Below are 14,844 nucleotides of genomic sequence, written 5' to 3' on the forward strand. Positions count from 1 at the left end.
AATACACATAAATCCAAGTGGTTTTTATATCAAAGAATGTTAAGAAGATATGAAAGGTAATAAATACATTATTCAGCTCATGCTACATTCCAGTATACTGCACGGTGGTTTTTAGGAGATGGGTCCTTTTAGACGAGAACAAAAAAGTTATATATAGTTCAATTATTGCATGTTCTGAGTAATTTTCTGAAGTTTAGTACTTATACAAAAGTGTGCATAAAGTCTTCAGAACCAGATGGGATCTAATTATTCAGTGTCATAGCAATTAAAAAATACAGAGTAATTATGCCATCTACTTGTGTTTTACATACTTTATAAACTGTATAATCTTACGGTGTAGAAGCAGCCACAATAAATCACTGATCATGAACTGTTTTTTCTCATGCCTCTGAAACAAGAAGGTAATTTATTACCTGTAGATTTGTATTGTCTATGCAATGTATTGCTTTATATATTTGCATTAGTTACACAGTAACTTACGGTGCATACAAGATTCCTGACTAGTCATGCTGTGATAGTTTTATCTTACTTCAGACTTGATTGAAAAAAATATTAAAAAAAAATAAAAAAAATAATAAAAAAACCCCAAAATCTCCTGAAAGCAGTGATCAGATATCTCTGCTGATCCACCCATGTTCAACTGACTCTGTTAATGAAATTCTATAAAGCACTTTGAGAATAAGGAATTTTACAAATATTAGGTAATACTCACACAGTGCTATAAGAACTATGTCCCTCTTTTGGAAATAAGGGTAATAAAAAGAAATTAGAGAACTGCTCAGTTTTCTGCTTTCTGCTTTACAACTTAATGTTAAAAAATACAGCTTCACCAAGATTCAAACTGAAGAGCAGGACTTGTTGGAAGCTAGAGTTCTGTGCTGTCTTTAAATGTTGGGTGTTAAGAAAATAAATATAAAGGAAAAACTTTTGGAAATTATTTTTGGTATTTACAAAGCACTGGTGTGACTTACACAAATAAACTCCATAACCTGTGGGATCATCCAGTCTTTGCTGGAGTGCTCAGATAGGTCAGGCACTTTGTGCTTGGCTGCTGGGCACTCTCCTGTTCTGGCAGGACAAGTGCTGGAGAGAGAGACTCTTCCCTGACTCAGCCTGCCGCTGATGAGGAAGGAGAGCAGAGACCTTGCTGTGTCACAGGGAATGCCAGAAAACTATAAATATACCATGGCGTGACATTTGGTTGTAATCTTCTCTTTCTAATCTTTCATTGGAAGGAGGTGATTTTGAGGTGCCCCGATGTGACATTGCGATGGCTCACTGGCGCACATGTGTTAATCTTCTATACTTTCTGGGACTAGGTACCATGAGGAGATGTGTCAGGTACAGAATCAGCTAGTGAACTGTACAGAAGGGCTTGCTAGCAGTGATTCTGCCAGTACTTTGTTTTGGAGCTCACTGTCAGTTCAGAACTCGTTCTTCATTGGTTATGTTAGTAGATGTTACCTTGGCCTTTTTCATTGTAGTGAAAGTTTAGTCCAAGATATATGCAGTATTTCCTTAAATCTATATCAGCACATTATGTTTCTAGGTTGACTTATTTATTGCTATACTACTAGTAAATAAAAATGAACCACTGCAAGAGATGAAAAGGAAGTGACAGAGCTGGGCAGTTCTGTTGCAAGAAAATTACTGCCGGCATTGAATGCAGCAGGATGGCCTCTCCCTGTCTTCTGTGAAAGGCTGGCAGATAGTACACGGTTAGGGGATGATCTTAAAAAACGGAGGAAGAGAGAGTTTGTGCCAGGCCAGATTTCTGTGTTCCTATTTAGGCTATGATACCTTGAAAGAAATATGTGAGAGTTGAAGACACCAGTACAAGTTTGTTGGTTGGTTTGCTTTTTAGTGGTGAAAAGCTTACTGCTAAATATCTCTGAATTGTTGCACTTCAGATAGAGTATCTGAAACTATCATAATTTTGTTATATTTCTACTGTTAACATTAGACAATGGATGAAAGTGGTGTGAGGCTGCTTAGTTCACCGTGAAGTACAATGGAATATTGTGCTGGTCAGATTGTATGCAAAATCTGTGTGTCCTGAGGCCTGTTCTGTCTTGCATAATAAAGAGCTACTAGACAATTGTATTGTCTCTGTTTGGGCCTGGGCTTATTTTTATCCATCTATCCCTTTCTTGGCTCTCATGCCTAAATTTGGAAGTGTCATTGGAAGCTGCAGTTAGATGGTCAAGGGCAGAATATTGAGATATGTATAGAGAGATCTGTTTGTTTCTTTGTTTGTTTGGACACTTTGACAAGATAATAAAAAATAAAAATTTGTCTCACTTCCCTGTTTCTGTGGCTTTCAACAGAGTTTGAACAGCATTTAATCTTAACTGTAATTGGTACTTTGGCTGTATATATTTTCAAACTCTTTAATTACGTTTTTAAATGGTCACATCCTAGAGGTGAGACCCTTTTTGCTTCTTGCGTAGGAATACAAAAACAGAGTAAACATTTTTCTCCCAGCAAAAATGTAGACTGTAAGGAAGCCAGAAGGAGAATTTGCTCCAGTGTGTTATGCTGAACACCAAGCAGAAACTTGTGTCAGGGCTGGATCAAAGAACATGAGTGCAATGAACACGAGGCTGTTGTGCACTTTGAATCTAGGACAGTGCCTATTTTCTCCGCTGATCTGTGGCTGCCAGCCCACTCCCAGCAGCATATCAGGAGTTGTGACATAACAAATGTGGTTCACCTGTTACAGGTGCCTGCTTCTCAGCCTCTCCAGCACAAATTCATTGTTTTTGGTAATGCTGTTTAAGCAACTCCTTCATTCAAAATAGCACTACATGAAGACCACAGAAAGAGTTCCACTGACCTCTGTGATTACTACTCTCTTGTATCTTATTTTCTTAGCATATAAATGTTGGTGTTCTGGGTACAGATTTCTTTGATTAGATGTGACTTTGTGTAATGCCTGCTACTTCTGTTTTATGAGGCAGGCACCTAAATTCTAAAAAAAAAATAAAAATCAAGGAGTTTAAAAATTTGAATGTGTTCAGTGAAGCTTCTGATTTAGCATCAATGAGCTTAAGAATGCTCGTGTCTATGTCTTGGCATATTTTCCATATTTTAATACTATTTATATATGAAACATCCCAGAATGTAACATGAGTTCCATAAGCTGTAGGGGAATATGAAGAAATATGAAAACACTGCTGCGTTTTGTAAGAGCACAGTAACTTTGCTTGGTGAACTCAGTATTGTAAATGTGTCACTTTACTGGACAGAAAATATGTAACCTAAGTAACGATGTGAATGCTCTTGTTCTTTGTATACACAGTGAGCACACAAAAGATAACTGGATATTTCAGAACCCCCCTGGAATGCAGCAGACGAGGAACAGATAAAACATTACCTAAATATTTAAGTTGTAGGTTAAAAGAAAAGTTTTTAGATGGTGCTGATAAACAGAAGATCACAGTAAAATTTCGAGACCATGTGTGTACTACCTCTGAAATTGTGCAAATTATTATACGAAGTGTCCTTTTTCCTCAAAATAAGACACCTCATCTAGGCTTCTGCTTCCAGCTTCTGGGCGGTGAGAAAGTATGAAGCATGGGGGTACCTGACTTGCATTTAAAAAGTTGATGGAGACAGATTTGGAAGAAGTCACCCCTCAGTGTCATTTACATAATGCTAATAAAACTATGGGCGGTACAAAAAGCAGCTCACAAATCATATTTAAATATGAGTCTATTTTTATGGTGTCTTTGCTTCATATTACATTATGTGCTGCTTGTGCTACTTCCTTGAACGTAGACATAAACAGGATGCATGGCAATTATCAAGACTTTTGCAACCTAGGGGTGTCGGCTTCTGTATTGAATAATTATTAATTAAGTAAACACAGTCCGCTTTTCTTTAGGACATGCTATGTGATGCTGCCAACTGCAACATGACTATTGCTACAACTTAGCCAAAGCATGTTCCTGGAAGCTGCTATATTATTCATGTACAGCAACACGATGTGTTGTTGCTGTTAACTTGGATTGTCAAACAATTGACTGTAGCCACAAAGAAATATTCATGAGTTTCTTGAGTTTCGTCTGCCTTTTCAGATAAGCATGTCATATTAGAAGGGGTTTTCAGCACGTTTTGGGGCAACACATTGCACTTAGAAAAGGTTTTGTTCCAGTGCTATCAAGTGCGTAGGCAGGCAGGGAGGAAGAGCATCCGTGTACTCTGGAGTTGGCTGATACTCTGACCTTAAAAAGCAATGGTTAACTAAAGAAACCTTCCAGCTTTATGTACTTTTCTGGTTAACTTTACAGTATCTACTTGCTTCTAAATACTTGCATGTATTTACTTATTCTGTTATCATCACTGAGATGCCTCACTGCAGATCAAAGTAGAGAGAGGCGAGGACCTTGTCAGAAAAATATGAGTAGTGGGAGTGGATATGTATGGGAGACAGAGGAAAACAATGAGAAGTTAAAGCAATATCCTGTGTTGTAAATAGCACGTAGTAGAACTGGAACACTCAACAGATGATGGAGATTCGTTTTAATCTGAAAGAAGTGACAAAGACATTTTGGGAGGCTTGTGCAGATATAGACTGGAGACAAGTGTATTATTATTGCTGGAGAAGTGAAACCAGTCTGGCTTTGTGCATACTTATGATGCTCATTGTGTGCCCATTATGATGTAAATTTAAGTCTGTTCATCTGTGAAATATTTAAGTGTCATGGGTGATTCTCTGGCTGCAAACCTAGTGTCTGAATCTGCTGGTCTTTGCTAGAGGGGCAAAATCCTTTAAAGCATTCCTTAGGAATGTGTTTACAATGTTCAAGAAATAAGGGACTTGATCATAACCTTCATGAAGAACTCTGCCAATATTACTTTAAACAATTCTGCTAATGTTTCAGAGGCACAAAGGATCTTAGTAGTTGCTGGTACTCAGCTGTTCACCTCATAAAAAATGAATGAGAGTTGGTAAAGGGTATGGATTTATAAATTCAATGTCTGGGGCCTTAGTAACTTCTAAACAATCAAAGTGATTATTCATGTGGTTATCTGGAAGATGGAAAATTGTATGTAATCCCTTTATCCAGATGCAGGGGAGGAGCTGAGATGAAACTACCAAAGGAACTGTACAACCCTGGAAGTAAACACACTAAAGTTTTGAGTCATGTCCCCATCTAGTTCCTGTGTTATTTACTCTCAAAAAATCAGGTCTAGTTTTTTTGTTTGTATTATGCGTCCTAAGTAGGAAAAAAAAAAAAAAAAAAAAAAAAAAAAAGAGGTACTTATGTAACTTTTGGTTATCAGGATATGAAGCTTTGCATATAGTGTTTTCAAACTGCAGAATTGTATCTGTTATTGGTAGGACTGGTGGCTCAATATTTTTCCGTTAGGTGTTTCTAATTGATTCATTTTAAATGATTACTTGTAGCCTTGTTGTTCTTTGCCTGAAACTGTCTTTATCAGGTGTCTGCTCCATGATTGTTCCCCTCCCAGCTCTGCATGCACACATACAGGGTTTCAGCAAAACGGTTAAGCCATCAGTGATACAGTAAAGGTTTTCCAATGTTGAGAAAATCAGTCAGTGCCATGCAGAAGGAACGCACCTTTCTTTTTATCATGTATAACAGATGTCTATCTTTAGCCATTTCTTTTAATCCAAATAGATATTCCTGTTCCTTTTTAACCTACACAAAGAAATATTTATCCTTACATCGCCACTTCAGTTGTGTTGGTTTGGCTGCTAAAAATTGAAGGAGCTACTGCTTTAGAGTGCAGATATCACCATTGGCCTCTGTCATAGTACGAACTGGAGACTAGCTGGGGTGCGGTTGCATGTGGATACAAGATGATGAGTTTCATCTCTTCCTGCTTCTGTTTGGTATCACATACAGCATTTAGATGCTCCTTAGATTTAATAGACTCTCAAAGTCTGTAGGTTTTCATGCTGTGTCATTACTGAACAACAAAACAAAAACAAATATATTCAAATGCCAATGTTGCAAATATTGTCAGATTTATCCGCATCCTGGGTAAAATCTTTTGTGAGAAAGGAAGTTTAGTGAAATTACCTGTAAGTAATTTATCTCTATCACTGGCCTTTAAAAGACAACGTGCAAAATTAAGTAGTAACAGCTGTTTTTGTTTTTGTTTTTCAAGATTGTATCTTTCTAACTTTATATTCACAAAGAATCATTCATTTAGATTCCCAATGTGCAAACATCCAAAGTTAGGTGATATTATTTCCCCCCCTAGTTTAAAAAGCCATAACATGGATGTTTTCATCTGAGCTAGTTGTTTAAATTCTTCATAAACAAGAAGATAAAATAGTACTTATGGAGTCCAACTTATTTCAGGTGATTGCTACAGAAGTATATTTCTCTGTGTTGATTAGAAGGGAGGCTAGGTGAGTAGTTAGGATGGGTGGTTACATCTCATCTTGCAGATATTTATTTACATGCTGAGGGAAATGATTCCTACTGTTTGTATGAGTATTTTTCTTACCTATATTGATGAGATGAATAAGAGGAGTCTGTTGCAAAGAGCACCTTAAAATAAGACGTTTATCACAAGTATTTTTTTTATAAATTTCTGCAGATTGCCAAAATAACAAATGTAGGCACTTTAAAGCTGCCAGTCAAGTAACAACCAAGATCAGTGCTTGAAGTTCTGTCCTCCTATAATAGTTCGTAACATGGAAATGCTCATGTGGATGCTGTGTTTCATAACATTGTTTTGGCTCTTAAGGTGTCAGTTCTACAATTTCTGGAAGAGAAATGCAACACTGAAATGGATGTTTGATTGCTTTGGAGGTCCTTAGCCTAGAATGCAAACTAAAATCCTAGATTGTTTATCTACAAGATAAAATGATATTTTCTGTGCTCTGTGTAAGAGCTCAGAAGTTGCAATATCAGTTTCATCTGAGAACTCTCTAAATAGTTTTATTAAACTTGTGAATTTTGATACATTGCACAGCAGGGACTTTGCAGAGGGCAGGAGGGAACTGTCTTTTCAAGAATTTAAAGGGAAACTGTTAAAGGTAATAACGCTCTAGAAGAATGCAGAAAAGTAGCATATAAGCCAGGGTAGCTTTCTCTCTCCTGTGCCTCCATCTCTTCTTGCACTAATCCAATCTGTTGCTCCTGACTGTACATATACCACTTCTATTAAAGTCAATGGCAATTAGACACCTGTATCATCTGTGTCAATTATGAACTGATTATTGATCATCCCAAAAGTATGAAGGTTGACAATTTGGCCCCAAAACATTTGGGAACTAGTATTCTTAGGTGCTGCTGTGCTTTCACTCTAGTTGACTGTCTCTCCTGGTCCCATGTTACTGTATTTTTTGTTTTGTTTTTAAATTATTCTAGAACTGATTTTAAAATAATTTATTATTTGTTTTTAAGGAGCTCTACCATGTACCAAATGGCATGTCTCCAGGGACGCTTTCTCATGGAATGGTGTATGGCGTCGTGCACCGGACTGACAACAACCATAAGAGAGAAATGGTGGTTTATGGCTGGTCAGCTGATCAGCTGAAAGAAGAGATGAATTACATTAAAGAAGTGAGTTATTCTTTCAGCTTCAAAATTTGTCATATATCCCTTCCATTTATTCATGTAGAGCTGTGAGTGACCATGGGACAACTGACATCTAGGCCAACATCCAAATCGGAATCAGGAACCCACTTTGAAGTTAAACGCTTGCCTTGTTAGTACTCAAGTTTAAAAAACAAAACAAAACAAAAACACCCGTTAGGTACTTGGGAGCTACATGTTTCAAACTCAAGTCCTTAATGCTCGATGACTGAGGTGAGGGATGCACCTGGAACCTGGACAAGTAACTTGCCAAACAGATCTTGGGGTCCCTGACCTGAAGTCTTCATAATTTTCAATGTGATACAGGAGAATCTATGTAAGCAGACACCTGGAAGGATAAACTCTCTTCTCTTCTGCTTTCCCCTCCCCCATCCCAGTTTTGGAAAGGCTCCTAATTTAGGTGATACACTAAAATCACTTGGGTATGTCTTGGGGCAGTCTTAAAATAGTCAGCCTAATAAGGATGACTTTGTACTATTTTCTTTGTGCATGCTCATTTATCGTAATTGGCAGGAGTTCTCCTGAAAGAAAAAAAAAATGCATTTCTGACGCTGCTCATTTCTGTGCCTGAAACTCACCATCTCTTTGTGTGTCAGACTTTGGCAATAACTCCTTAATTAGCCCAGAGCAAATAATTTGACCTCTTTCCATCTACTCTTGGTCAGTGGCTATCATCTTACACTGATTCAAGTGCAAGAGAACTGCATTGCTATAAAAGGGAGGAGCACCGAGTTAAGCCAGCAGTGTAAGAGACTGTAATTATGTGTACTCCTAGCATCTGCCTCGTCTTCAGCTATCAGGACTTGTTTTTCTCCTTTATTACTCACAGTTTACCAGCTCCCAGCATTTACACTCTCCAGTTCCTGCACTTGCCAATTAGGATACGTCGCTACTGCTGCGCAGGCAAGGCATGTGAGCTGCTTTGGCTGCTCTTTTCCTGCCTACGTAGTTTATCTACCTTGCTGAAGTGCTGCCAGGGGATGGGTGGCTTGGCATACAGCATGATGCAGCTTCCTAGGTTGCACTGCTTCTGATACCTGATGCAGGTTGCTTGGACTGGGACCATCTCCCTCTCCTTCGCTGTTCATTGCAAATGCCACAGCTTGTGGCGTGGTGGGAAATGTCAGGGCATTTCAATAGCATGTCTTGCATCGTGTTCAGGGTACTGATGCTTTCAGAAAATGTGGGAAAGCCCTTTGAAGAGGTGTACTGACCCTTGCACTGCTGTCTTTTAGAGGCTACGTTCAGTTATGCTAGTTTGTGAACTTTGGCCTGCCAGATAAGTTCAATCTTTAAAAGTAGAGTCTTAAATAAAAGTTCTCAGCTTGTGCCACATATGTGCTGACTTAAATCGACCAAAAATGGTGGGCCACATCAGAACTGCTGATCATTTCTTTTGTCGAACTTGGACCTTGCGGGGGGCATGCACGTGTGTAGGAACAGGACAAGGAGGGTTTCCTTCAGAAGTGCAGGAGTCAGCTTCCTTCTGTGTTTCTCATCCTAAAGGGAGCAAGTAGTTGGGAGTAGGCTTGTGCCCACTCCTTGCATAGGTTTGGTGGCCAGTACCCTTCTTTCTGGGAGGGCGTGTGTATACCACAGAGCTTCCAGAAATATCTCCTCTTGATATTTTCCCCTCCTTCCTTCCCCAAGTCTCACTTCAGCTATGCAGAGGTAAGGTAAGCTCACTGCCCTAGATTATCTGCAGCCAGTTTGTGTTCAATTGAGGGCAGGGAGGAAAAAAAAAAAAAAATCTGAGATCTGAATTATATAGCTGGAAGGTAGACTGTAGGTGAACGTCTAAATAGTGTTTACAATGTGTGCTCTTAAGAAAATTGGTTCTTTGCATGTTTGTAATGGCATGCAAACCCAAGCTGGCTTCTAACATGTTTTGTTGTTTGTTTTTTTCTTTTACTTTTTGTTTAGAAAGGCAAGACATAATTTACATCCGTAGTTCTTAAATAAAATCAAATACTCTTCAGGTTTGAAATTATGTTGGTAAATTTATGCTAATATATTGTTTAGTTAATTATGAGCCTAAAAGTCCAAATGCAGCGAAACTAAAGGGTTTATCTTCAAAGGACACTCAGTGAAAACTTAATTAAACACTTTAAATAGAATGAATGTGTATTAAATCCATGTGTGGATGCTTTTTTGAGAAAGAAAATGTTGTATGTTCAAATTAGTTTTAGTTCTGTTAGCCATCAAATTAGGTTAGAATGACTTATGGATAATTGAAATTCATTTAAATTATTAATTTACTAGTGTTTAAGTGTGTACAGAGAAGTTTAGAATTACTCAGAGACTTTTATATAGATCATTCCTATGTAGACAGCTCTTAAGACTTAACTTCTTAAGTATAAAGTACTATTGAAAAAAAGTTAGATTAATAATGGCCATCACTAAAAGTAACAATAAAAGATATAGGAGCAAAATATTGTGTCCCAGTATAAACAGTATCATCAGTAAGTTTGATTGATAAGGCATGTGATTTTTCTAACACCAGGTGAGAGCAACTCTGGAAAAAGTAAGAAAGAAAATGTATGGGGAATATGATGAAATGAAACGAAAAATACAACAGCTTACGAATGAACTGAAAGTAAGTATGCATTCAATTGTAGGGAAAGAATAACTGTCCCTGTACTATCTAGAGACATTTTTCTCTCTTTTTTTTTTTTTTTTTAAATTACTTATTTATTTGTTTTACTTTAGAAGAACAGAAATAATATCTCAAACCATTCTGGTTTGTTCTGTAATGTGACATATTTACCTTCTTTTATTTATCTACCTTTTCCCTCCAGCAAGGTAAAGTAGGACAGGGATGCTTTTGCATATGGAATTAATTGCCTGTTTCTTGGAAATAGAAGAACAATCTTGATAGCATCATCTGAGTGCATGCTCATTCTAGACAATTTAGGAATTATTGGAGGTGTTTGGAGCAGTCATCTGCCCGGTGATTTGAAAAATATCAATTGTATAATTATGAGTGACGTGCAACTTCAAGTTGGTGTAATATCAACAGACTTTGTTCTGTTTTACTGACTCTATTGTTTAAACATGATAGTAAAAGAAGTAGTAATATTACTGAGTATTAAAGTGCATGGCATTCCTAAAATGACTTACCTTTTGGTTCTTAATGGAACCTTGTGATGGTCATTTGATGACCTTTCTTCTGATGTGTGCTTTAGCAATAAATGCTGCTGCAGTCTGTAGAAATGCTATTCATCTATTTAAGCTGGGTTCTTAGTTCCAAAAAGTTCCCCTGAAAACCTGCTGTGGAATTTATATTCAATACTGTTATTCACAGCCCTGGTTCAGAAGAAGCTTTGACAATTAAACATAGCCTGACTTTTAAGGGTCTGGGACCCGGACTTGTGCCCTTCAGACAGTCTTATTTGGAAACTGTTAGTTCCCTGCATGCTGTATTTATGCATAGAGATCACAACACAGAACAGAAATCTGTGGCAAGTAGTATACTTAAATAAAATAATAATAATAAAAAAATCACCCCAACTTGAGAGGAAGGAGAGAAAACTGAATTAATTAGTCTTGATGCCAGCGAGGTGCACCCCCGATTGAGTACCATGTAGGCAAATGCTGACTAAGATGTGGTGTTGTCTTCTTTGTGGCTGGTCCTTACTGAGGACGAGTGATGATATTCTGTATTTCTGGATCTTACACTTGACCAGTAAAAATCGTGCCTGAGTCTGAAAATCACTGGGGATAATGACCAGCTCTTTCAGAATCTCTAGTTCTGAAGCAAATGTACAGTTTACGAAGGATTCCTTCTGACATAAACAGCACACTGAGACATTCCCCACCCTGTTTCTTAGTATTTTAGAGTTCCTGAAATAAAGTCCAGGTGTTCTTCTATCTAATAACATACGCTTTTTGATTTGATTGGTTTTTTGTTTTTACATCAATGCCATCCTACATGCTATTTGAGGATCCTATTTAAAATCCTTTCTATACTCTTTGCTTCAGCTTTAAATCACTACACTTTTTTCCCCATTAATTTCCAGGACTACTTTTTGTTCATGGAGTTTGTTTGAAGTTTGTACTTCAAATACTCAGCCCTGGCCAGTATGTTTCTTCACACAAGTTCTTATCTTGCAACTTTCTTAATCCATGCAAAGCATTTCTGCTTTTGTTTGTTTGTTTGTTTTACCTGAGCACACATTTGTATAGGGTTAACAGTAACTACTTGGCTTCTGCTCCCTGTGTTGATCTAATCCATGTATGACTTGGTTACTAAACACTAATTGTTCTCCATATCGGTCCCTGGTGTTCTTATGCTTTTATCGAGAAACAAATCTCATTTATCAAAGAATCCAAGTTGGGCTGGCCTCCATTAGTAACATTTTTTTTCCTCTTTTATTACTGAATGGTTCATAATAATTTACATTGTTTTGAGTTTCTGTCTCCTCTTAAATGATGTCATTTTGTGCTTTTATTCCCTCCAGTTTTAAGCATGCGTGTGTTTGTATAACAGATGACAAATTTTTGTATAACATAGCTCTCTGCTGACTTCTCCTGCCTGCTTCATATTGTTTCATCCTTGAGTTGTCTTGGTGTTGCTTCTTTATGTATCCAGTTAGTCATTTCCTTCTTAATTAAGGCTATTCTACAGTTCACCCAAACCTTTCTAGATCTCTTCTTTTCTTGCATTCTTCTGGTTTTCACCCTGTGACTTTTTATAGTCCACCCACTCTGTCTATATAAGCTTTCTGCCAAGTGTTCTCTTGTCCTTTCAGAAAACAGACAGGTTTTACACAGATCAGGTTTTATTACAGATCAGCAACAAACATAGCTGCTTGTGCCTTGTTTCTGTTAGCATATTTGAATTATAAATTTTGTTTGTATGTTTTTGAGGTACAGGGACATGGTTTGTATACTTTAAGCATCCTAGTACTGTGGAAATTAACCATGGGGTCTGTCTATTCTGTAGGTCCCTTTGAAGCAATAGGTAAACTTGATCATTATTCTATATAAAACTTCTTTTTTTTTCCTGCTCAGGTGACAAATGCTCATCAGGAATCCTTAGAGAATCATGTGCGAGTGCAGGCTGCAGCCTTAGATAGCTTTAGTGAAATGAACAGCTCCTTGACATCAGCATCAATAGACTTGCAGGTACATTTTAATAGCTGTTTCACAGCTGACAACTTCATTTTCTGACGTGCATTTAAAAGTGTACATTAAACATGGATAACAAATACAGATTCTAACACTAAGCTAGTCCATAAAGTCTTGTCTTGGGTATCTGAGGCATCTAATTTAAGAAACTAAGGAAAAAAATCTGCAACTATTTTGTAACAACAATTTAAAAAGTGTACACTCAAGAGATACTGATCTGCAGCAGACTAATGTCACTAGTCATGTCTTTACAGAATATTGTAAGGTGACAATATAATTTGTTCTGTATTAAGCAAAATAGAACATCTTCTGTCTTATACCTACCTTCACCAGGTAATAGAAATGGAAGTGGCATGTGTGGATGCTAATAAGTACTGGTGATGTTGTATATACCTGTGAAATGTAGGGGGAGGGAGAATGCGGGAACATATTTTCTGTTTTAAAGACTTTCAAATTCCCATGTATCTGAGCTCAACAATTAATGATCCTGTTTTCTTGTATGTCACAGTTTTTCTCACTTTAATGTGTTTAAAATGTATAGCATGGATCTTGGAGAGGAGAAAGGAAGACTGTTGGGAATAACATTTGTACTAAAATGTATCCATATTCCTTTTTTTCTTTTCTTTTTTAATAGAGTTCCAGGACTTGATTTCAATGAATATGTTCCTCATGGAAATTCCTTCTAGGAAACCAAATACAAAAAAAGTCAGAATTTTATATGTTAAAACTTTCAAAACTGTTCATGTTGTGTTGACTAATCATGAATCTCTTAAATGTTTTTTTCTATTCCATAATCTCTTGACCACATTAGCAAACTAGATTATTTGCGATTTTTAATATGTGGTTTGCTTCTTTCTTCCAGAAAACTCTAGTGGATGTTACTTTGGAGAACACTGATATAAGGGAACAAATAAGGAATTTAAAACACACACATGAGCAATCTATGGAAAAGCTGAGAGAGAAGCAAAAACAACTGGAAACAGCACAAATTGAAAATCAGTTACTGAAATTAAAGGTACAGTATATAAACTCCCCTGAAGATATTGCACAGTAAGGGCATTTAGGAATATATTAAATGAATTCCTTGGCCTTATTTGTGAAGGATTCTTCATCCATCACACCTTGCTCGTTCTCTAGAGCTGTCATATTCCTGTGAAATGGTTCTGTATTAATAACAAAGAATCCCAGCTGGCAGCAGTCAGTCTTTCCATGACATGGGATTACTCTCCAGAGATGTTGGCAGGTGGAAGTTCAAACTATTAAAAGGTAATTAGTGTCCATTTGTGTAAGTAAAGGGACTTTATAACTTTACACAGTGCTGTAAGAATGTCTTGATGTTGAGCCTGCTTATATGGTACTGCTTAGTTTTTAGTAGGTAATCAAGTTTTATGAACATACGGTCAGCAGATAAGTGCTGTAGCAGCAAGTGTTTTGGAAAGAGAATTAAGCTATTTCTTTCAGAGAAATGCAAGGGAATAAAATGCAAACTATATGGTTTTACATGGCAGAAAGCTTGACCATTTTCTCATTACAATAGCTGAGGTTGGAGAACTTGCTTAAGAATACCATGACAGATGCCATAGTGCATCAATATTTTAATGCTTGTTATCACTATCCTCATTGCTCAAGTTATAAGCAAACAAATGATGGAGACTCAGTGCCAGGGATCATACTCCAGTTCAATATATCTCAAGGAATTTGGGTTTTGATTGTTGGCTTTTTCTGAATTACATGATTCTTTCAGGCTTTCTATAGCATGAAAGGTTTTGTGTTACAGTGAAACTTAATTTATCTTCAGTCCCACCCACAAAGTGCAAGTTACTACCTCTGTGCCAGTATCAGTCTGTGAGTTGCCAAAGAGGGCAATTGTAGAACAAGTGGAGTCGTTCAGAGCTTAGTCCCTTGTCAAAGGATGAAATACACTGTTGTTATCCTACAGGGCACTAGGACAGTTGTTCCCACCATGTAAGATAAACACAAGATTTTAATAAATCATTCGGTCCTTGAAGTGAAGAAAACAAACAAAATAAATGCACAACGAAGACCTTGCAATCAGAACAAGGTATTTAGTGGTTTTGTAAGCTTTAGTGATGAGCAAGGAACACTTTATTCTTTTCTCAGATGACAGTGT

The 14,844-nt window shown here is 37.2% G+C and overlaps 1 protein-coding gene across 1 annotated transcript in view; it reads left to right on the forward strand.

The window, feature by feature from the left end:
* MYZAP (myocardial zonula adherens protein) overlaps positions 1 to 14,844 on the forward strand; it is a gene marked incomplete at its 5' end in the record, with an annotated part of 56,805 nt that overhangs the window by 6,491 nt on the left and 35,470 nt on the right. The window contains 4 exons of the mRNA XM_084293509.1: positions 7,392 to 7,550; positions 10,087 to 10,179; positions 12,597 to 12,710; positions 13,576 to 13,728. Coding sequence (XP_084149635.1) covers positions 7,392 to 7,550; positions 10,087 to 10,179; positions 12,597 to 12,710; positions 13,576 to 13,728 — 519 coding nt within the window. The remainder of the gene's footprint in view (positions 1 to 7,391; positions 7,551 to 10,086; positions 10,180 to 12,596; positions 12,711 to 13,575; positions 13,729 to 14,844) is intronic.

This window comes from Netta rufina (genome assembly GCF_964035555.1).
Source record: "Netta rufina genome assembly, chromosome: 11".
In the NCBI taxonomy this organism is placed as follows: domain Eukaryota; kingdom Metazoa; phylum Chordata; class Aves; order Anseriformes; family Anatidae; genus Netta; species Netta rufina.